The 24,885-nt window shown below is 40.5% G+C and overlaps 1 protein-coding gene across 1 annotated transcript in view; it reads left to right on the plus strand.

The window, feature by feature from the left end:
* Positions 1 to 24,885, plus strand: part of LOC100566766 (dynein axonemal heavy chain 11) — a 371,602-nt gene that overhangs the window by 338,760 nt on the left and 7,957 nt on the right. The window contains 7 exon segments of the mRNA XM_062961877.1: positions 188 to 239; positions 242 to 268; positions 271 to 305; positions 3,718 to 3,960; positions 5,880 to 6,060; positions 10,137 to 10,186; positions 10,188 to 10,255. Coding sequence (XP_062817947.1) covers positions 188 to 239; positions 242 to 268; positions 271 to 305; positions 3,718 to 3,960; positions 5,880 to 6,060; positions 10,137 to 10,186; positions 10,188 to 10,255 — 656 coding nt within the window.

The following is a 24,885-nucleotide window of genomic DNA, read 5'->3' on the forward strand; positions in this document are numbered from 1 at the left end:
TTTTTTTTTCCCGAAGAGCCTTGTTTATATCCTGAACCTAATAGCAGCAAGTGACTAACTTGTCTTTATGGAGAAAGATAGGGAATGTGCACATACTTAACTGTCCCTGCCATCTTCATAGATTTGTGTGTATTTGTGTGTATGCCATGTATAAATATCTTATGTATTTATATATATTGGTTCTCAGATATCCTGGGAAGATCTCCTTTATTTGTTTGGAGAGATTATGTATGGTGGCCATTTACAGACGATTGGGATAGGCGACTTTGTCTACTTATTTGGAAGAGTATATGCAACCCAATCAGGTAATAGTATCAGCATTTGCAAACACACAATGGTTTTCCTGAGTTAGAGCTCCCCCTACTGGAAACTAGTACATTTTAAAACCATATGCTCTTTCCTTTTTAACTGTGCTGGAATAGATTCCTTTATTTATAATAGCAAACATGTGAGAATAATAATGGGCAGATTTGGGGTCCACCCTCTCTTAAATTAACTATGGAAGCAACATTTACTTTGTAATGTTTACTATTACTTCACGTTAACATGCAATGAAAAGGATGGATTCCTCTACAATAGCCTTTATATTTTAGCCTAGCGCTCTGCAACACGTTTACTGTCAAGCATCCAATTGATAGAATTCTTTATTTCTTTTATGAGCTGTGGGCTGATTAATCCATTTCTTTCCCTCCCCCAGATGGAAGATCTCCGTACATGAAACGAACATACCCATTTCCTTCCTACTCACATAATACCAAAAGGCAGTGAGCCCCTGATATCTTGGTTGTGATCACAGAGATTTTTTTTTAATTATATCGAAGCAAGAGTATGAAGTGATACTATCATTATTAATCATCACCTCAGCCGATCATGTGAATTGGTTCTCAGGTTTCAGCTTAGCTGGAAACTGGTAATCAAAGGATCACAGTTGTGAACCTCAAGAAAGGGAGAGTCAATCTATGGTTATGCATTAAGGTGTAGGAGCCAGGGTTGTATTCACATTAGGGCACTTTTTTTTACTCATTGCTGCTATTGGGCACACTGGGGGTGAGGGTGATCCAATGCTGGACTCTGCTTTCTTTGCTTCCAAATGCTGTGAATTAACATGGCATAACAGAAACTCAGTGGGAACAAGGCCAGCCCAACCCTCAACCTATTAAGATGTAGTGAGGCTATTACATTGTGCAAAAATGTCTTATACTTTTTAGTTGATATAAAATATACTGGTTCCTTCCTCAAACTTTGGAAAAGCTAGGGGAGTTACTCTCATCCAGTAATGTTGTATTAAAAACCCCTATTATATTTTATCAATCTCCCTTTATATTCAGGATATAATAGTGTAGGCTCTAAGCCTGTTCATAGTCTGATGTCCCTAAGACTGGGATTCTGTGAATAGTTTAATGATACTAAATCCCTTTGAATTCAGACACAGAAAAGCTACAGTTGAGGTTCATTTACTTATTTCTCGCTAGATGGGGGAGGGGGGAATGCTGCTATAATTTCAGAATTCTACACTTTCGGTATAATTGTTCATAATATAGTTGCATTTCCCAAGTTGTACAATACCAGATTTGTGTAGTTTGCTAGATCAGAGACATCAGTTGTTTTGATAATTAGCTCTTCCTATCACTAACAAAGTCCCATGCAAAAACAGTTGAAAAATACTCTTCCAGGCAAAAGAAATTGCCATTTTCCACACTGGTTAGGATATTCTTGGAGATGCAGTCCAAAGAAGTCAATTTTCTAAACTGTGCCCAAAGAACTTAACTGCAGTGTTTTCTGATAATGCACACTTATGAACAACTAACATTTGAAGGCTGGCAACTTGAGACCCAAACTAGATATGAAATGCATTAATTTTTGACATTGTTGTTTTCTAAAATTGCCTTTATTTAGATCACATTAATGGCTTGGGGAGTATTTTGTTTTATGTATGTTTTATCCCTTTCGTTCCAAACCAAATCGGGTTCCCTGGCCCCATACCTACTGAGGGTATGGGGAGAAGAGAAGAAGAGGGAAAGCAAAGCACGTTGGAGATGTGTAAACAACATATCCCTAGACCATGCGCAGCAGGTTGCTCCATGCCTTGCTCTATTCATCTCAGTGAGAAAGGAGAAGAGCAAGAAAAGAAGCAGGCTTACTATTATTATGTCCACACTAGTGCTGGTAATGTCTAGACCAGCCCTTAAAACTTACCCTGTGTATGCAGAGTGCAGGTTGATTCAATCTCTGGAATATAGACGAAATGCTGGATAAAGGGAGCTTAAAGGGATCTTGATACATTAACAAAGCAAAATACCTTTTCTAACTAAGTTCTGAAAACAGTAGCTAAGGTGGCTGTCATAACAGTAGAAAAGTGCCTCCCCCCACCCCGACCCACAGTTCCCATCACAGCCCTCTTTATCTGGGCTCTGGGTTGCTGTAGAGTTGAGTTGGCATTAGAAATAGAAGTGAAAAGGAAATCATACCTAATAGTATGGGATGATTTGTTATGTTGCATTTGCTTGAAATGGTAGCATCCATGTTGCACTCTCAACAATCAGAACCACAATCAGCTCGTTCCATGTCCGCCTTGAAAATAATCTTCCATTTGACAGCAACCCACATGATTTTCGACCCATACAAAGTTGATGCTGTCACCATTTTATAAGATTTCAAGATATTTACATTTCAAACACTGAACCATAAAAGGAAGATTATAAAGAAAATATATTTACCTTTTAGTGCTCAAGCCTATATTTAAAGTTCCTGTTTGTATTGTGATTTTTTATTATTATTATTATTATTATTATTATTATTATTAGGTATCTTGTTGTTCTTGTTACCATCACCAATAGCACTACTACTGTTGAGTTATCTTGACAGGTTGATAGGTACTTTAAACATACAGGAATTCAGCATAATTTTGTATCCCCCAGCAGCACTTCAAAAGCATCAAATTGCATTGCGAATATCACACCAATACAAATAAATACATTCCCCTGTGCCTGTTGTTTTAAAAATTTGCACTAGTGATAAATATTTGCTTAGCAGATTTTGAGATGCCGCTGAAGCAGAACTCATGAACCTACAGCAGAGCATTAAACAATTGTCATACTGTTCCATAAAGGGCCTCGTTTGGCTCACGGCAAGCCATTTGAAATAAAAATGATTATTATGAAATGACAGTTCTATATTATTTTATGGGGGCATATTGATTGTCAAATAGACAATGCATGTATTTTGGAAATAGTCTAAAAGAAGAAATCTTGCCTGTTTTATTTCAAAATCCTTATGCCATTACCCGCTTTCATTTCAATAAAAGATGGCATTTTCTGAGATGCTACTGTAAATGGCTTCATTTAGTAAAATTGCTACATGAATAATAATGTTACACCAGAGAGCAGCGCTTTGAATTTTGAAAAAAAAATTAAAAAATCTTTTTAAAAATCTATCTCTTTACCTCTAAATGAAAATTACCTTTCTGTTATTTGCTAACAGAAGAATAACCTGTGTTTTGGTAAAATGCAGTGGAATGTCAGAATCATTAAGATATAAAAGAGCTAATTAAAATAGCACGCAAATGAGATCAGTAATGTCCATTGTTAAAAATGTTTTAAAAGTGTTGTCAGTATACAGAATGACTCCATAAACAGAATCATTTGATTTATGCCTAGGACAAGCTCCTTGTTCTTGACAGCAGGAAATGATTAATTGATATTTGGCAGCTTTTGATAGTTTGATAGGAAACTGGTCCTTGCTCCTGGCTTTGTCATTCCTTCAAACCTGGATTACCAAGGTTACCACAAATACGTTGAAGAAATGCTTCCTGCTGAAAGCCCAGTCCATTACGGCCTCCATCCCAATGCCGAAATTGAATTCTTGACAGCGACTTCAGACAACCTGTTTCATACCCTGCTTGAGCTGCAGTCCCACGAATCCATCATTGGGGAAAGTGCATCACAGACGGTGGAAGAAAAAGTAAGTTTTAAAGCATAAATCAGTTGGTGGGGGGGGGAGCATAAATCAGTTGGTGGGGGGGAGCATAAATCAGTTGGTAGATTGTTCATCAGATGAAGTGATGTGTGCATAGCTGGGAAAAAGAGTTGTCTCAATCTTGCTACACAGTGAATTACATTATTTTTGCAATGGTGGATGTTGGACATCCACCATTGTTTATTACTACTTACTATAGTAGAGTTCTGGTTATCCGACTTCTGGTTAACCGACCTACCGTATTATCCGAGGTGCTTGCTGGAGGGAGGAGACTGAGCAAGCACCTGGGGCCCACACTTTGGGAAAGTCGGTGCGTGTTGCCTAACAACACGCACCCAGCTTCCCTGAATGGGGCGGACGCTGGCTGGAAGGATGGGGCTTGTCCCTCAGGTCAGCGCCCGCACTTTGGGCAAGCCGGGTGTGCGTTGCTAGGCAACACGCACCCAGCTTTCCTGAAGGGGGCGGACGCTGGTCGGAGGGACAAGCCCCGTCTCTCCGGCCAGCACCTGCCTAGTTTAGGGAAGCAGGGTGCGTGTTGCTAGGCAAAGTGAGGGGATACTAGGGCCTCCCTATTATCCAAAAATTCCGGTTATCTGACATTCCGCCTGCCCGTTTATGTCGGATAACCGGAACTCTACTGTACTACCACCACCACCACCTATTGGATGGTCAGGACTCCATTCTGCCACCACAGTGGGACAGAGGCAAGCAATGTAGCCGCTAGAGTCCAGGTTTGCTCCTCCAGCCTGGCCCTAGATTTTGTGTCCCATGTAAGGGGATCTAAGGCCCCTCCTACACTACAATATAAAATCCAAATTATCTTATTTGAATTGGATTATATGGTAGTGTATACGCATATAACCCAATTCAAAGCTGATAATGTGGATTATCTGCTTTGATAATCTGGATTATATGGCAGTTTAGAAGTCTCTCTACTGAGCCATGAAACCCAGTGAGGCAGTCACACTCTTTCAGCCTCACCTAACTTACAAGCTTGTTTTGGGTATAAAGTGGGGAGGAAGAAAACCATGCATAGAATCAAGAGCATATTTGAAGAGCAGACGGAGGATAAAACAATACCTAGTAAATATGAATAAAACGGTATGATGTATGGCAAACTCACAAAGCTTTCAGACACAACCCAAGGTTGTGAAACGAACAGCTTCTCAACCCCATCACAGACTTTACCACTTCCTTCAGAGTCTGTAACAGTAAAAGAAATCACCCATCCAAAAACTGCCACCTGGCTTTGTGGTATACCAGTTATTATTCTGACTTGGTCATATAATACAGAACCAGGAAACTCTGAGGACAGATATTTCAACATATTCCCATTCACGTGATCCTGTTACCTAAAATGGAAGGCTAATGTTTTAAAGGGTACACTTGCTGGTCTGTAAAATCACAGAATTAATTAATTAAAAATACTTTCTAATGAAGGGGGAAAGGATCATTTGTCAATTGAGGAGATGGTCTTCTGACTAAAAATCACATATGGTAACTTGAAACAACCCATAAATTAGATCAGACTGTATTTCATTAATGCAAATGTTAATTTAGTTTTCTCATCTATTTATATAGTGTAATGATTTAGAATTACAGCCCTTTGTACACAATACAACAGTGTGCTTCTGTTGAAATATTTTCAACACGAATTATAGGGATTTCTCTGTCTTCCTCCCCAACACAAAAGGCTCTTTCCTCTACCTTTTGTGAAATTCGCAAAAGTCCAAGACTGTCCATATTGCCGAATTATAGGAGTTTGGCATCACATTGAACTGTCATGGCTCAAGTATATGGACTGCTGTAGTTTTATGAGATATTTACTTTTCTCTGTCAGAGAGCTCTGCTACAGAGCCTGGATTCCATTGAAAGTTCTTCTAGATCTTTCCTGTCTCTTTTAGGTAAAGTTAATATTAGATGACATACTACAGAAGCTGCCAGAAGGATACAACATGACTGACATTACTTCAAAAACTGCAGAACGCTCTCCATATACTCTAGTTTGTTTTCAAGGATGTGAGAGAATGAATATACTAATACATGAGATAAGACGTTCTCTTAAAGAACTTGATCTAGGTCTCACATCTAGTTATTCTCTACTTGGAAGTCCAGGTATACATAAAGTATATGAATTAGAATTGCTGAATGAAAATACTTCACTTAGGCCAAATTAAGTTGTATGTAAGATCTGAAATCAATGAGGATTGAGTTACAAATGTATTTAATTCATCTATATAAATAAAATCAATTTTCTGTCTGTTCTGTCTCATGCAGAAACCATTCATTTCTGCATCATGTGAAAATATTGAGAAAAATTTCACCACCATTGGGAGGATGTTTGGGATGGTCTGACCTAAAATGAAGGCTACGTGGTGGCAAAACTAAAGGGAAACCCAATAATTTTTTCATTAGATATTCATAAATTTTGGAAGATATTTTGGGATGTCTGACTTTATAGTCTCTTCCACACTGCACAACTTGATAGCACTTTAATTTCCACGATTCCATCCTGTGGAATCATGAGATTTTTGCTAAGGGGCTTAGAATTAGCTCTGTCACAGATCTCTAGGGCTTTACCCAACTAGACATCTTATTATTGCAGACATGTTAGTAAAAGTAGTATCAGAGTATTTTGTAGTACGAAAAAGGCTTTAAAATATAAGTTGAGATGTATGTTTATCACATAGTTGCGACTCCATCACTATGTCTCCTAATGCTACCATGTATGCCAATTTTTTTAACTGGATACATTGCAGTTACATATTTGTGTAACTGGGTGCACTTTGTCTTTGCAAGGTTTCTGCTGATCATTTCCTCACCGTATATCCAATTATAAGTAAATGTGTGTCCACTCATCCCACTGCTCTCCCATAATACAATACTGCTTTGATGGGGGAGGGCTGCACTCCTTGAAAATTAGATTGGGGGAGGATTTTGTTTAGTAATGGCCAGAACAAACTCCAGTGACCAAAAAAGTGAGCTGTGATACTGTAAATCCAACTTACACCCAGTTATTTTTCATTCTTTCTGAGTAATGTGGCAAATAATTTGAATGATTACGGCTGTTTGTTTCCACATCACATGTAAGTGTGGCACAAAATTTCATCAAATTTCAAAGGGATGTTTGGAATAGTGTGGCTTACAAGATGCAAGGGGGATACAAATTCAACTGGGAGAATCTGAGGCTAATCTAATAATATTTTTCAGTCATAAATGGCTATTGTGTTTGGCAGCTGATCACAAAAGGCCTGCTCTCTCAAGGGCCACTGAGACTGATGCACAACATGAGAAACATTTGAGCACCCAATGAGATTAGCACTCATCCTGCAGAACAGTTGAAACTGGGTGATTATTAATGACGGTTAATGATTCTCCTGAGAGAGGCTGGGTACTACAGCTGGTGAAAAACAAATGCTTCTCTCTGGGACTAGCGGTGTCCAAAACATTTTTTTGTCTTTTTACCATAATGGGAACTGTTTTATTGTGGATGTGATAGATTTTGACATTATATTGAAGGCTTTCAACTGTCATTGCCTTGGTTTCTTTTCAAAAGAAAACAAAGATGATTTTCATCCAAACGGAGATGTGTAATGCAATTCCTAAAGGGCCTGGCTAATTTAGGTCCGCTGTTTTAAGTCTTTGGGACACTAAAATCCCTGCAAAATGGAAGGAGTTCATATTTTTTTGAAGGCTCGTAAATCTGTCTGTTGCAGCCTTTTCCAACTTGGCACTTTCCAAAAGGTTGAACATCAAAACTTTTTCATCCCTCATAACTGACCATGTAGACAGCAATTAATGGGATTGCAATCCAAAATATGTGGAGGACATCAAGTTGTAAGAGATGCGTGTACTCACTTCAGTATAGTGTTTTTCACCTTCAGTAACATAGTCATCACTCTACAGACCTAGTAGGTATTAAGATACAGTAGTAGGCCATTCTCTTAGCTTTATTCTGGAGTCATTATTTGTTGCTCGTTTAATATTGATTAAAATAGACAAGCAGGTTGCATAATAACAGCCAGACTGCGAAGAGAGAGATTTGGAGAATTACAACAGAAGTATCCATGTAAATACCCTTTGTATTTCTGTACTTCAGTTTAAGTTTAGATGATGCTTCCTAAATGTCCTAGTATGTCCATGCTCACATTTAGAAACATACACCAGTTGGAAACTGTGTGTTTTAAACAAAGAGAGGGGTTTGTTTCATCATGTCAAACCCCCAAAGATCACTATCCCCAACAGATGTGATGAACAGCCAGATCACTTTTCCCAGGCTGACCCTTCTACCCCCATATAATCCCTGTCTAGATTGGGTTCCTGGGCTTCAGGGCAACCCCTTAAATGTAGACCTATGGCTGTATTATTGTTTGGGTTCAGTATTGGTATCTGTGGCCTGACTCCAATGCAGGCATGATTTTTTTAAAAAAAATCCAGAAACAGTTTTAAAACAACAGCAGTAAGTTTACTAAACATAACAGAAAAAATTATTAGCCTCTAATATTTTATTCTTTTAGGCTCCCCAAAGCCATAGTTAGTTCTCCATTCTATCCAATTTTGACCTAGTCCAACTCCATCTGTCAAATCCAATTTTCTCTCGCAAATCCAAAACTCTGTCTATCATCATCAAACCCTGACACTTACTCATATGTGTTGGTGTCTGCAGCCCCACTTCAAGCCACCTATTAGTAATATATTCATAACCTGTTAGGATTATGATATCAATATGGTTAGATATTGGTGCAGAGTAGCAAAAATGCAGAAGACTAGGGGTTTATGTGAGCAGAGGTGAGAAAAAGCAAAATAGCCAGCCTCCCTTTCCCTTTAAAAAGTCATGCACATAAGCATCAGAGACATCAAAAGTAAAATAGTAAAAATATGTTTACTCACAATCTTGTATGATGATGGTCATACAGGCAAAAACATCTTAGTTCCAAAAGAATACAGTTCAGGATACTACATATCTCTTAACGAAGAGTAACATCAGCATGGCATGGCTGGATCAAGAAAACAGGAAGAGCAGAGAGAGAGCAGGAAGAGAATCTCCCCTTTTTATGCCCCAAATTCTAAAGGTATGCATTACTTCCTGTGTGTCCCCAGAAAGAATACTCCCCTTTTTCACTTCACAAGCGCAACCCTTAAAATGGTGCTATCAACTTTGGAATGCAGCTTGGCTTCAGGTTACTAAGCAACAAACAAAACTAACTACATAAACCATCCCACATTGAAAATGCATGCATGATTGCTAGATAACCCAACACCACATCTGCCCAGTGCCTCCTTTCCACCTTTAAATGGTCATTCCATGCTTCACAGATGTTTTGTGAGGTGGATTAACAAAGCTGACCTCAAATAAAGATTTGTAACTCTTGCCATTGTCTCACTAATTGCTGATAATGCAGGTTCAGCCACCCTATGGCAGGAGGTGGATTGCGCTGGAGGGCATTGCAACCTTTATAGAAGGTTTCTCAACTTTTTCCAGTAGATTGCTTTGGAAATAAGGAGCTTCCAAAGGAATGTGGGTAGTTTACTCAAAACTGTCTGCCCCCTTTTGAACAACAAAAAACACTGTGGAATAAGTATACTTTAGTCCCCATCTACACTCATTAGCTGTTTATATGGGCACCTGCCTAAGTTTCCACTGCCAACCCTCTTTCCAAAGTGCAAGTGGAAAGTTAGTTTTCCATAAGAACTTACAAAACCTATGACTTGTCTACAAAAAACAGCTGGATTCCTTTACACTGTTGACTATTCTATTGCATGTAGACACATTGAATCAACTGAGTTTACACAAATGTTAATTTACAACAACTGATTCAATAAGTCTGCTCTATCTGGGATTACCAGCTGGGTTCAAGTCTGAACATTTTGCTATATAATATATGGATTATTATTGTGTGTACTTCTCAACAGGTATTGTGATTGTTATTTCAGAGAAGCTGAGAAGACAGAAATTGGCATTCTTGTTTGTATGATCATTTCATCCGTTTTTAATAAATGACTCATCCCAGTTTTAAGAGCCAAGATAGTCTTTATATTTGACAATTCAGCTACCTTATGTGTTTTTACTGTAGAGGAAAAGGCCCTCTATCATTTATCATGTCATCTTATCACCGTCTCTTTGTGAGACGCAAATAGCACACTAATGTTTTTCTTTTGTTAGGGTGAGTTGGCAATCTCTGCTGAGATGGAGCAACTACAGACAGCTCTCTTTTTTTGATAATCTTCCTGACACTTGGATGAAACTGGCTTATCCATCGATATACAACTTCACTTAGTGGTAAGTCACATGCCAAAAAATCACTATAGATTCTTTGTTCATCAGAAAAAAGGAAAAGAAATATAAAAAACAAGGAATCTGAACTCTGCAGATTTTTTTTTTCAGGGGAACATTATTCCAGCTAATGATGCACAGTAGCTTCACATGGTCAGATATTAATGATCTCCTTTGGAAAGATTTCAGAAGGAACTGATTCTCAAAGATTTTGCTGGGGTTTTTTTAAAACGAAGGAGTTGGATCTAGAGTCCAGAATTTTGCTGACAGAATACTCTGGGTGCATCTAGATTGTAGAAATAAGACCATTTGATACCACTTAACTTGTCACACATGCTGCCGGAATCATCATACATTGGCCCACATCGTGGTGATGCCGTGGATGTAGCGTACCTGGATTTCAGTAAGGCCTTCGACAAAGTCCCCCACGACCTTCTGGCAAACAAACTAGTAAAATGTGGGCTAGACAAAACTACGGTTAGGTGGATCTGTAATTGGCTAAGCGAACGAACCCAAAGGGTGCTCACCAATGCGTCGTCTTCATCATGGAAAGAAGTGACAAGTGGAGTGCCGCAGGGCTCCGTCCTGGGCCCGGTTCTGTTCAACATCTTCATTAACGACTTAGACGAAGGGTTAGAAGGCACGATCATCAAGTTTGCAGATGACACCAAACTCGGAGGGATAGCTAACACTCCAGAAGACAGGAGAAGAATTCAAAACGATCTTGACAGACTAGAGAGATGGGCCGAAACTAACAAAATGAAGTTCAACAGGGACAAATGCAAGATACTTCACTTCGGCAGAAAAAATGGAAATCAAAGATACAGAATGGGGGACGCCTGGCTTGACAGCAGTGTGTGCGAAAAAGACCTTGGAGTCCTTGTGGACAACAAGTTAAACATGAGCCTACAATGTGATGCGGCAGCTAAAAAAGCCAATGGGATTTTGGCCTGCATCAATAGAGGAATAGCGTCTAGATCCAGGGAAGTCCTGCTCCCCCTCTATTCTGCCTTGGTCAGACCACACCTGGAATTCTGTGTCCAATTTTGGGCACCGCAGATGAAGGGAGATGTTGACAAGCTGGAAAGCGTCCAGAGGAGGGCGACTAAAATGATTAAGGGTCTGGAGAACAAGCCCTATGAGGAGCGGCTTAAAGAGCTGGGCATGTTTAGCCTGCAGAAGAGAAGGCTGAGAGGAGACATGATAGCCATGTACAAATACGTGAGGGGAAGTCATAGGCAGGAGGGAGCAAGCTTATTTTCTGCTGCCCTGCAGACTAGGACACGGAACAATGGCTTCAAACTACAGGAAAGGAGATTCCACCTGAACATCAGGAAGAACTTCCTCACTGTGAGGGCTGTTCGTCAGTGGAACTCTCTCCCCCGGACTGTGGTGGAGGCTCCTTCTTTGGAGGCTTTTAAGCAGAGGCTGGATGGCCATCTGTCGGGGGTGCTTTGAATGCGATTTCCTGCTTCTTAGCAGGACTGGATGGCCCATGAGGTCTCTTCCAACTCTACTATTCTATGATTCTATGAACAGGGGGCGAATGCGGATGCCCCATGCTTCAAGACGATCTCTAGAGCTTAGTAACTCCTTAATGATGGAAATGTCTTTAAGTGTAATCAAAAGATGGGTAGAGCGGCTGAGAGATTGGAAGTCTCTATGCAGCCAATTGAGAGATTGAATTATCTACAGGGTTCATAAATAGAATTTGGGCAAGAGACCTTAAAACTGCTATCCTTGATCCCCATTTACCCCTATTCTGCATCGAGTCTGCTACTTCAAACGCCAGTTGGTTTGGAGATAACAGGCTGTGTGTGGTGGTAGATGGTAAAGATGATGCAGACTCGGATGGTATCAATGGATGGACCTTCGATTGACCTAGAACCTTATTCTCATGCCCAGGCTTCACTAGTCCCTGTAATTCTCTAAACAACTCTTCTTCTCTATTGTTCTCCCTAATTTCTAATGGGGTCACTATAGGGAGTAACTTTAGTTTCTCCTCTTCCTTGCCGTCTATATCTAATGCGCACGCCTCCACGGTGTGGTTAGAAGACCCAGTGGATTCTTTCTCAAGGGGTACATAATTGTCGGATGTTTCAGACTGAGAGATATTCCTTTAAATACAAGGTCCATCTTCTGATTGAGTGTTTTCAGTTGTGATAGCACCAGATTGAAAGATTTCTCCAATAATTTGCACAGCTGTAGGAAGTCATTTACATTTTCATTTTTCCCGTGGGTGTCCATCAAACCCCTCATTGTCAGGCCTATAAGAATCTATTTATTTGTACCACACTGATCCTTCTACAACCCTACAGGCCCAGACTGTTCCAATATCTCTCAATTTTCCAGTCTCAGTACAATCTTTATTATAGATTTTATTAATATTCTTTAGATCATATAGACAATCCACGTGAACTATAGCAGCTGCACTTACTAAAACCAAATTATTCAACCTTTAACTAAAAAGAAAAGAAAGGAGAACCTGGCCTTCTTCCACCTATACTCAGTTGGACATCATTTTGCCCTGGAGATGGCTAGGAATCGTCTGCCCTCAATGGAGATGGAGCCTCTTGAATTTCAGTCGCAGGTATGTGAGCAGAGCTGTCATAAGTCATTTTCAGGCCTCATCCAGACAATCTCATCCAGATAGACAAACTGGACCCAAATGCTTTAGAGCAGGCAATATATTTATCCCTAGACACTTTTTTCTTTTTTTAAAATATTTTATTTATGCTTTTCCAAATACATAAAAGAAGAAAACAAAACCCCACATGTGAAAAGAAGAAAGAAAGAGAAAAAAAAACTCTTGACCCATCCCTGACACTTCCAGATCTCCTGCATTACATCTTCACATTTTCTTTATAATGGGCATATGATCTCTCAAAGCCCTTGATATTCTTATGAGCCAATTATTTCTTTTAAACATGTCCAGTCTGTTTTTATCCTTGGCGGAATATTCTGAGCGATTCCTTGTGTGAGTAGGTCCATATTCCTTATGTCTAATATTTTCAAAGTCCATTTTTCCACATTAGGAGCTTCCTGCATCTTCCACACTTTAGCTAGACAGATTCTCGCTGCTGTGATCATATATGTAAACAGTCTTTCTGTATTTAAGTCCATCTGAAAGTCCGTTATTCCTAACAGAAAATACTCTGGTTTAATCTCAAACTTAATCTTTAGTAATTTCATCATTACTTTATTAATATCACGCCAGTATTTCTTGACCTTTTTACACTTCCACCACATATGCAAAAGGTCACCTTTATGCTTACCACACTTCCAACATTTCCCATCACCTTTCCCCTTACTGAATTTCGCTAACCTTTCCGGTGTCAGGTACCATCTATAGAAGATCTTGTACCAATTCTCCTTTAGTTCCGCCGCATATGTAAATTTAAGCTTCTTCCTCCATACCTTTTCCCACTCAATAAACTTTATAGAGTGACCTACATCTCTCGCCCATTTACACAGTTTCTTTAACTAGCACTTCTTCAGTGTCCCATTCTAGTAGCTGTTGGTACAGTACCTTTATAGTTTTTGATTCCATTTTCAGTATTTTATCCCAGCATGTATCTTTTCTTTCGAAACCCTTCTGTTTGTCCCTTATAAAATTTTCTTTTATTTGCCAATATGTTAACCATGTGATGGTTGGATCTATCTGTTTAATTTCTTCGTGTGTATTTAAAATTAATTCTTGATTTCCCAATTTAAGCAATTCTTTATACACCAACCATTTTTTCCTAGGAAGAGCTCTTAGATGATCAGCCTCTAACGAAGAGAACCAAAGTGGTACTCTCCTATAGAATCTTTCTTTATAATTTTCCCAAGTTTTAATGAGAGCTGCTCTGATATAATGATTATAAAAGTTTCTTTCCTTGTTCGCTTGGCCTCTCCAAAGATAACTATGCCACCCTTTTTTTAAGTCCTGCCCCTCTAGAGCCAATGTTCTCTTCTTTTCGAGTGTAGACCAATCTTTGACCCAGTTAAGTGCGGCTGCATCATAATATAGCTGCAGATCTGGTAGTCCTAAACCCCCTCTCCTTATGTCAAACATTTAAAACTTATCCTAGTTTTCTTTCCCCTCCCCCCCCCCCCGCCCCATATAAAATTTCTTATGTCCTTATGCCAATCACCTATAATTTTTTTAATCTTAAAATTGGTATATTTTGGAGCAGGAATAGGGCTTCCAGAAGAATTTTCATTTTGACTAATGCAATTTTGCCTAGCAATGAGAGATTCATTAATCTCCATCCTTTCATTTTCTCTTTTATCTCTTTCCACTTTTTATCATAATTATTTTTCTGAAGTTGTGCATTGCTCATTGTCATCTCTATTCCCAAATACTTTATTTTTTTTGACTACTTCTATTCCTGATACCCTCTGAAGTTCTGCCTTTCTGTTATCTGGGAAATTTTTCGTCAAAAATTTTGTTTTATCTCTATTTATCCTGAGGCCCATTATCTCCCCAAATTCTTCTATTGTCTCCCACCACGCTCCAAAATGTTTTATTGGTTCTTCCATCAAACAGACTAAATCGTCCGTGAATGCGTGAACCTTGTAACAGAATCCCTTAGTTCTGAGACCCTTTAATTCTATTCTTTCCCTAATTGTCTCTAATAATATCTCTAAAGACATAATGAATAGAAGGGGGGAAAGGGGACACCCCTGTCTAGTCCCCTTACAGATGTCTATACTTTTGGGGTCTGGCCATTTATTCTAATTTAGGCAGATTGCTGGGAATATATTGCATCAATTGCGTTCCTAAAGTAAAAACCGGCATCCATTTCCCTCAAGATCACCTTCATACCAAACCAATTAACATTGTCGAACACTTTCTCGGCATCCAAAAATAAAAAACCTATTTCGTTTTGCCTATTTTATCATAATATTCTATTGCATTTACAATATGTCTAATATTATCCTTCATGTTTCTTCCGGGAAGGAACCCTGCCTGGTCCTCTTTTATTCTATTTCGTAGCAGTTCTTTTAATCTCTTTTCTAAAATACTAGTAAAAATTTTATAATCCGCGCTTAACAATGAGATTGGTCGGTAGTTCAAGGGAAGGATTAGCTCCTCTATGGAGTTTGTTTTGCTGTCTGTGCCCCTGTTCAGAAGATTTTACCTCACTTTCTGTTTCTGTGATAATAGGATTTTGGAAAATTTGGGTTGTTGTGGTGAGGAAGCTTCAGTGGAGACATCTTTTCCCTATGATAACTCTTTCAGGAGTGAATTTCCCTTCCAAGGAGTAGATTTCTCTCACCCTGTTGTCTCACCCCCTTTCTTAACTATGTGTCATTTGTAAGTCAGATGTTTGTAACTCAGGGACTCCTAAACCTACAGCTCTGGCTGTTGCCCCACATTTTTTCACCTGTGATCCACAATGCATTTGTGAAAGATATCATAGTGCCCCTTTCCAATTTGCTTTCGAAGGGATGTTACAACCTGAATAAAAGGGCTATAGACACATTTTCCTGACAGTGCAGGGCAAACCATTTGTGAATGCTTGCAATGTAGGCAGATATCATATCATATACTTGCTGGAGTGTATTGGCCTGAAAAAACTCGGGTCACAGGCAGAATACTGATAATTGAAGGTGCATTATCTCTTCTAAAAATGACAAATATTGAAGTTAAATAGGAAAGATATGCGAGGTGCTGAAAAGTGGAACAAAATGTGTGTTTTAACTAAATCAGTTTTCAGAAATCTCATGCACAGGTTAATCTATATATATAAAAATGTAATGTGCATTTTTCCCATTGAGTAAAAAACAAAACCACTGAACCAAATCACACCAAATTTGGCTACAAAGGACATAGTCATCCAATCTATGTCTTTCAATAAAAAACTAGAAAAATGAAGTCCAAATTACAGAGGACAAGGAAGAGCCATTCTCCCACTGGCTGCCAGTTAGTAGGGTAGGCCCCGTCATGTCATAGCAACCCCCTCAGCCACAATGGCACCCGGAGGACAGGCAGCATTCACTGAGACCTCTTCCCCACTGCCTATAAAATACAGATTATCTGATTTGAACTGGATTATATGGCAGTGTAGATTCAAGATCCTTCCACACAACTATATAATCCAGAATGCCAAGGCAGATAATCAACAGTATCTGCTTTGAACTGGATTATCTTGAGTCCACACTGTCATATAATCCAGTGTGGATATTGTACAGCTGTGTAGAAGCAGGCTCATATAATCCAGAGCAAAGCAAATACAGTGTTCCCTCGCTACTTCGTGGTTCGCTTTCCATGGATTTGCTGTTTCACAGATTTTTTCATACGGCCCACCCTCCACTTGCAGGCACAAAAGGACCCAGTTTGAGGCACGTGGCCTGGCCCGCACTTCCTCCTCAGCCGCCTACAGGCAGCGCCAGTAGGCCCTCCCTGCGCCTCATCGCCTCAGGAACAACAAGGAATACAGTATAGTACATTAAAAGAGGGAGAGAGGGAGGGAGGGAGGCTATATTTATTAAAATAAATATAGTGCTGCTACTTCGCGGTTTTTCACTTTTTGCGGGTAGGCCTGGAACCTAAGTGAGGGAACACTGTAATATAAGATTATAAATATAATATATATTTATATACTGTGGTATAATAAAACAGAACAATATAATCTCTAAAACCAGGACAGTAAATAAAGAATAACACTCTGAAAACAGGGGAATTCCAGACAGGAAACAATCAGGGCCAGCTAACACCTCTAAACAAAGGAATCCCCCAGGGAGGAAGCTGAGGAGGGAGAGAAGTGTGTATTATCAGAGTTATTATTATTATTATTATTATTATTATTATTATTATTATTATTAATATTATCATTACTGTGTTGCTGTGAACAATGAAAATGAATACAATCTGGCTCCAAGTATAAAAAAAACATTAAAATCAGAACACTAAATAAAGAACAACTCTCTGAAAAGAAGGGAATTCCTGACAGGAAACAATCAGGGCCAGCTAACACCTCCCAACAAAGGATCCCCCAAGAAGGAAACAGCCAGGTTTTGAAGATGAAAGGCCATTAAATGCTAATCATTCTGGCTAATTGCAGCATTCATACTTGTCTCCAACAGACAAGATTTCTTTCTCCCGCCCTGGACATAATTCCACAGGAATATAAAGCCCATTTGCAGGGCTGTTTCTTACATAGGGGAATCTATTTTTGACCAGCATGAATAGCACTGAATAGCCTTGCATCATCAAAGCTTGGCCATGGACTTTCTTTTTGAGTGTGTGCTCTCAAGCACTTCATATGGGTACTTCTTCATCTATACAGACAGTAGAAAATCACAAAATATTGCAAAGGCCAACACTCTGAAAACAGGGGAATTCCATACATGAAACAATCAGGGCCAGCTAACACCTCCCAGCAAAAGATTCCCTCAGGGAGAAAGCAGCCAGGCTTTGAAGCTGAAAGGCCATTACACGCTAATCATTCCAGCTAATTGCAACATTCAAATTTACCTCCAACAGACCAAAAAAAGGAACAACCATAAATTTTGTATATTCACAAGATCTAGGAAATAACATATACTAACTACCACCCTCAATACTTTATTTCCCATACCACCACACTTCGTCACAGTAACGCACAACTAGCCTTTTATAAATATGTTCAAGGAATGTATTATAACTTGCCCTCCTATACAGAATGTGAATGCATTGGATGTGTTTCAGGCAGAGGATAAATGAAGGAACTCTTCAGTTTTTGATGTGGCTCTTGGTCTATAATTCAGAAATGCTGCCAATTGGAACTGAATTCTTCACTGTTCTCCAAGAAAAAGATACTGGCAATACAATCCTATCATGTCTTACTTGGAAGTTAGTCACATTTTGTTAAATGGCACTCCCATGTAATTGAATATAGGATTACAGCTTCATTAAGCTTGTGAAGTATCAGTTTGATTGAGAACTGAAGTCCTTGCAAAAAGGATGTTGCTATGTTTGTAATGCTTGTTATGTGGACTCTGATTTATGGCAAACCTATCACAGGGTTTCTTGGCAAAATTTGTTGTTGTTGTTGTTGTTGTTAATAATAATAATAATATACTGCCCTATCTCCTCAGGAGGATTCAGGGTGGTTTCCAACATAAAGTAAAACATTCACTTAACCATACAACAACATGAACATAATAAAAATAATAAACATAATAAAACAAGAACATACAATTCAAAACAATCCACAAAAGTTAAAATCCAGTTTCAGTATGCTCTATTAATAGGTTCAATATACCAGTGACCAAAGCTTCAGAGTGGACATGACCAACTACGACGGGTTAGGATGTGAATAGTGCATCAGAATATCATAGGGCCAGGTAGTGTCAGGATGTGAACGCCCAGCATTCACACCAGCTGAACTCTTCCCATCCTGCCAGAGCAATGGGGATGGAGATAGCCTAAATGATAAGGGCCATCTGGCTAGGAGGATTGATTTATGGCCTGCTCTGGTTTTCAAGCCTGGGAAAAGACTATCGACAGATAGGTTTGAATGTGGAAGGGGGGCTTGGGGGGAAGTAGTAGTTTGATATGCTGGGGTCTTGGCGAGAATGGGTTAGTACTAGCTTTAAGTTCATCTTGGCAAGAAGGATTTCAATAAAGCATTTCCACGGAACTACCTGTGTGAGCTTGCATTGTAGTGGATAAAGTGCAAAGCAAGGTCCCAATTGATAACCAGGGAGGGCCTAGAGATTATTCGTACTTGAAAACCTGCAGGAACCACTGGGTTTTCAGGTCCTTGCAGAAAGAAGACAGTGTAGGGGCTTGCCTGATCTCTCTGAGGAGGGCTTTAGAGAGTTGGGGGGGCCACCACCGAGAAGGCCCTCTCCCTTGTCCCCACCAACCACGCTTGTGACAGTGGCGGGAGCGAGAGGAGGTCCTCCCGGCAGGTCTTAGAGCCTGCACTGGTTCATAAGAGGAGATGCAATCACAAAGATAGGCAGGGCCCAAGCCGAATAGGGCTTTATGGGTCATCACCAGCAGCTTGAATTGGGACCGGCAGCTTATCGGCAGCTAGTGGAGCTGCTTTAATAGGGGCATTGTATGCTCCCTATAATTAACTCCATTTAGAAGCCTGGCTACCAACCTTTGAACCAGCTGAAGTTTCCAGGCTGTCTTCAAGGACAGCCGCACATAGAGAGCATTGCAGTAATCCAGTCTGGATGTAACCAAGGCATGGACCACTGTGGCCATATCTGACTTCTACGGTTGCAGCTGGCTCACAAGTATTAACTGTGCAATGGCCCTCCCAGCCACCGCCGACACTTGAACATCAAGCATCAGCGCTGAGTTGAAGAGGATCCCCAAGCTGTGGACCTGCACCCTCAGGGGAAGTGCAACCCCATTGAGCACAGGTTGCCACCCAACATCCTGATCAGCCCCGTGGCTGACCAGGAAGACCTCTGGATTAAGCTTCAACTTGTTATCCCTCATCCAGTCCATCATAGCTGCCAGGTACTGATTTAAAGTCCAGGAGGCTTCCTTGGAATTCAGTGGAAAGGAGTAGTAGAGTTGAGTGTCATCTGTGTAGAGATGACAACGAACTCTAAAACTCCAGATAATCTCACCCAGCAGTTTCATGTAGATCTTGAAAAGCATGGGGGATAGAATGGAACCTCCACAGGTCAATGGCCAGGGATCCGAGCAAGTATCCCCCAGCTTCATCAACTGGGTGCGATATTCCAGGAAGGGACGGAGCCAAAGTAATGCCCCCAAGACCTATTGCCGAAAGCCACCCCAGGAGGATACCATGATCAATGGTATTGAAAGCCGTAGAGATGTCCAGGAGAACCAACAGGGTCACACTCCCCCGTCTAGCTCTCTGCAGAGGTCATCCACCAAGATGACCAAAGCCGTCTCCATACTGTGGCCAGGCCTAAAACCAGACTGTGATAGATCTAGATAATCAGTCTCATCCAAGAATCCCTGGAGCTGAGAAGAAACCACCCGCTCCAGAACCTTGCCCAAGAAAAGGAGATTGGAAATTGGCTGGTAGTTATTCAATACCGAGGAATCCAGGGATGCCTTCTTCAAAATAGGTCATTCTATTGGTTTTTAAAGGCATTATGGTATATGTCCCTGTTCCAAGGAGGCATTAATAATCCTCGTAATCCACTCAACAAGTTTGATCAGCCAGGATGGGCAAGGATCTAGAAAGCAAGTGATCGTTCTCACCGCTCCAAGAACCTTGTCAACATCATCAGGCTGAACAAGGTCCGCTTGTTCATCTAGGATCAAGTCCTGGATGGCAGCTGTTTTACCATACACCTGAAATGTATATTTAGATGTATAATTATGCTGGTTTTTAATTTATATTTTAATTTTTATTGTAATTTTTAATCTTGTCTCCTGATGGGTGAGAAGGGCGGGGTAGAAATGATGTAATAATAATAATAATAATAATAATAATAATAATAATAATAATAATAATAATAATAATTAATGGACCCAGCATTTATCAGCAGGACCTAAAGCCCGGGGGGGGGGGGGGGTTTGTTGGTTCTCCAAGCTAACTTGCCTCAGGGTCACAATAACTCTGTTACGCTTCTCCCTGGGATGGTATGTTTGATCACATCTCCGTCTCCCCAGCATGACCTCAATGTTGAACCCCCGACTCCAAAAACCCCCACCCCCAGATGCATTATTTGGACTTAAGGAGTCTAATGGATATTGGGAAGATAGTCAACTTCCAGCAGTTATCGGGGGGGGGGGGCTTTGTCGGGCGGGGAGGGACTCACAGGAGCAGCTTCCTCTCTAGATGGTCTAAAGCAGAGGTCCCCAAACTATGGCCCGGAGGCCACATGAGGCCCATCGAAGCCATTTATCTGGTCCCCACAGCAGTGGCTCCCTCCTCCTCCACCAAAGAAAGCACATGCAGCACAAGGGAGAAGGGAAAGGTGCGTGCCTTTACTGCCTCCTCCCTCGCACAGTGCACTCAGTCCAAAGCTTCACTTGTTTTAATGATATTTTAATTATCATTTAATTAATAATTAATTATTAAGGGGTGCTTTGCTAGTGCTTTTGGTGCACAAAGGCAGAGGAGGGCTGGACTAAATGGCCCAAGGGGTCTCTTCCAACCCTCTTTATTGTTATTGTTGGATGAAAAACTCAGGGCTATGTCTGTTTTTATTGTTGTTTTTATTGTTATTTTAAAGCTAATTGTATTGTTTTAATCTATTTCTGTAAACCGCTCCAAGCCAAACGGGAGTAGCGGTATACAAGTCTAATAAATAAATAATTGTTATTATTATTATTATTGACACAAAGACACAGTATGACACAGCAAATGAGATAAAGATGCTGGATTTCGTATCACAAAATCACAAGTCAAACACTTCCCAAGCGTTTAGGACTGTGTGATGTATATTATTATTATTTTATTATGACACAGCAAAAAAGATAGATATGCTGGATTTCGTATCACAAAATCACAAGTCGAACACTTCCCTAGTGTCTGTGTGATGTATTTTAGGATGATGCGTGCAGATCCCAGTAGGGTGGCCTTTTGCAGTTGGCAGATCGTGATTTTGTCAATGTCTATTGTTTCCAAATGCCGGCTGAGATCTTTTGGCACGGCACCCAATGTGCTGATCACCACCAGGACCACCTACACTGGTTTCTGCCAGAGTCTTTGAAGTTCAATCTTGAGGTCCTGATAGCGGCTGAGTTTTTCCTGTTGTTTTTCATCAATGCGACTGTCACCTGATCCAAACCTTTTTCTTTTCCACAACTGTGATGTCTGGTGTGTTGTGTTCCAGAACTTTGTCATTCGGAAGTCCCACAGTATCTTTGCGTGCTCATTTTCCAATACTTTTACAGGTTTGTGATCCCACCAATTCTTTACTACTGGGAGGTGGTACTTGAGGCATAAGTTCCAATGGATCATGGTTGTGCCTCTGTTTGTAGCCTGTCTGCGCGATTTTCTTACAGCAGCTGAGGATATGATCAATGGTTTCATCCGTTTCCTTGCACAGTCTGCATTTTGGGTCATCAGCTGATTTTTTGATCTTAGCCTTAATTGTATTTGTTCTGATGGCTTGCTCCTGGGCTGCAAGGATCAGGCCTTCTGTCTCCTTCAGGGTCCCATTTGTGAGCCAGAGCCAGGTCTTCTCCTTATCAGCTTTTCCTTCAATTTTGTCAAGAAACTTTCCATGCAATGTTTTGTTGTGTCAGCTGTCAGCTCTAGTTTGTAGTGCGGTTTTCTTGTACTGATTTTTTTGTCTGCTGTGCTTTGGGGAGTTTCTGATTTTTGACTTCAATGAAAGCAGGTTCTTCACTTTGCTTGACATATTCTGCCAGGGCATGTTCTTCTTCTTTGACTGCCTGTTTTACTTGTAAGAGTCCTCTGCCCCCTGATCTTCTAGGCAGATATAGCCGGTCAACATCACTGCAAGGGTGCAGTGAATGATGAATGGCCATGAGTTTTCTTGTTTTTCTGTCAAAATTATTTTTATTATGATAATGATTATTAATATTGAGGCTATATTTGTTCCCTTTTTGTTTTGTTTTTATTTCAAAATAAGATATGTTCAGTGTTTATAGTTTTTTTTAAAAAAACTATAGTCTGCTCCTCCAACGTCCAAGGAATGTCTGAGGGACCATGAACTGGCCCCCTGTTTAAAGGTTTTGGGGACGCTTGGTCTAAAGGAATCATTTGAATCATTTGTTCAGGAAAAGTTTGCCATTGCATTCTTCTGAAGCTGAGAGAGTGCCCAAGATTTTTTTTTCTGTGTTAGGAGCGACTTGAGAAAGTCATTTCTGGTGTGAGAGAATTGGCCGTCTGCAAGAACACTGCCCAGGGAACATCTGTATGTTTGATGTTTTACCTTCCTTGTGAGAGGCTTCTCTCATGTCCCCACTCCCCACTCGCTCTCCCCGGATTCGAACCGCTGAACAAGGGTTTAACCCATTGCACCACCAGGGGCTCCAGTGCCCAAGATGAAACGGGAAGAAAAAAAATCTGCTGGACAATATTTTAAACATATCCAAGTAACCTTGTTTCCATTGTCTTAACCATTACTTTTTTTCGTGTCAGGAGCAACCAGAGTTGCTTTTAGAGTAAGAGAATTGGCCGTCTGCAAGGACGTTGCCCATGAGACGCCAGGATGTTTTGATGTTTTACCATCCTTGTGGGAGGCTTCTCTCATGTTCCCGCATGGAGCTGGAGCTGATAGAGGGAGCTCATCCACGCTCTCCCCGGGTGGGATTCGAACCTGGCAGCCTTCAGGTCAGCAACCCAACCTTCAAGTCACAAGGCTTTTATCCCCTAGGCCACCAGAGGCTCCTTTAACCATTACTGAAATAAGTCTATGCAACCCTTTAGCTACAAAGAAATATAGTTTGGCATGTACCTATATCTGGAAATATTTAATTCTGGAATGGATAATTCTTCACTTAGTTCTCTCATTTTGTAGTTGCAAATAAAAACACAAGAGACTGATATTCCCAGTTCTGCCCAGTACAGCAGACTAAGTGTGACATCAATGCAGCATTTATTTGGGAGAAAAATATTTTTGGATACAAGTAGCATATATATTTGATCCTCTTTATTTGGGAGAGAGCGGGGGCTGGATCTGGATTTACATCTAGATTATGAAAATCATATTCATCAGGTTGACGGATGTTACATACAAAGGCTTTTCAATGGTAGCCCCTTCCATATTGAACTGTATTCTGCTTGGCATTCTTGATTCTTCCTTTAATTGTTTTTATGCTCACATTCGAGATCCAACTGTTCCAAACTACATTTAACTGAATGAGATGATTTTAATTGTTTCTTTAACTTTTATCATCTCATATAAAATATTATTGTGAGCTATGTTGAGGCCAAGAGGAAGAAAGTATATTTTATATTGAAATGTTATTTAAATTGTTACAAAAGATTGGAGGAGTAATATTCCTAAAAGAAGGATCTGATTTTCTCTCCCTTTTGCCTGAGAAGATCTTTCATAAGTGGCTTTGTCTGAATAAACTGCAGTTGAACATATCTTTTCAGAACTAAAGGCTACTTGATCATTGCTGAACACTGGTGTGTGGTAGCCATAATCATAATGGTTTTGAAATTTTGCTACTGGGATTGTGTCATTCTCTTTGAACTTAGCAATTGGATTTCTTGTTAATCAAGGACCAGCTCCAGGCTGGGGGAGGAGGAGCTACCGGTGGATGTACGTTTTCGCCCTTCCTTGGGGCGGTTAAGCAGCTGTGCCGCACGGATGGCCCCAGACTCTTCGGAGGGGGGACCTCCTCGCTCGTGCCGTGTAAAGCCTCCGGTGGCGGCAGGCTTGAAGGCCGGTGGAATCAACCCCCTCTGCGGCCAGAGGGTTCGGCCAGGACTCAGGGGGAGTAGGCCCCGGGGGGGGGGGGGGGACGCCTGTTCATACAGGAGTGCCTTTAACCTGGATTTCCTATTCTTCCATGCCTGGGGAGTGAAGCCCTGGCAAACATGGCAAGATTGCAGGTTGTGAGCCTCCCAGAGGCATAGAAGGCATTTGGAGTGACCATCTGCCTCAGGGAGCTTGCCTCCACACGCAGCACACTTTTTGAAAAAGGAAGCCTTTAGTACTGGCCTGGCAATCCGCAATGAAATAGGGTAATCAAGTCCTTTCTGAGTCAAATGGGTAGAAGAGAGGCAATCAAAGTT

This window comes from Anolis carolinensis, chromosome 1 (assembly GCF_035594765.1).
Source record: "Anolis carolinensis isolate JA03-04 chromosome 1, rAnoCar3.1.pri, whole genome shotgun sequence".
Taxonomy (NCBI): Eukaryota; Metazoa; Chordata; class Lepidosauria; order Squamata; family Dactyloidae; genus Anolis; species Anolis carolinensis.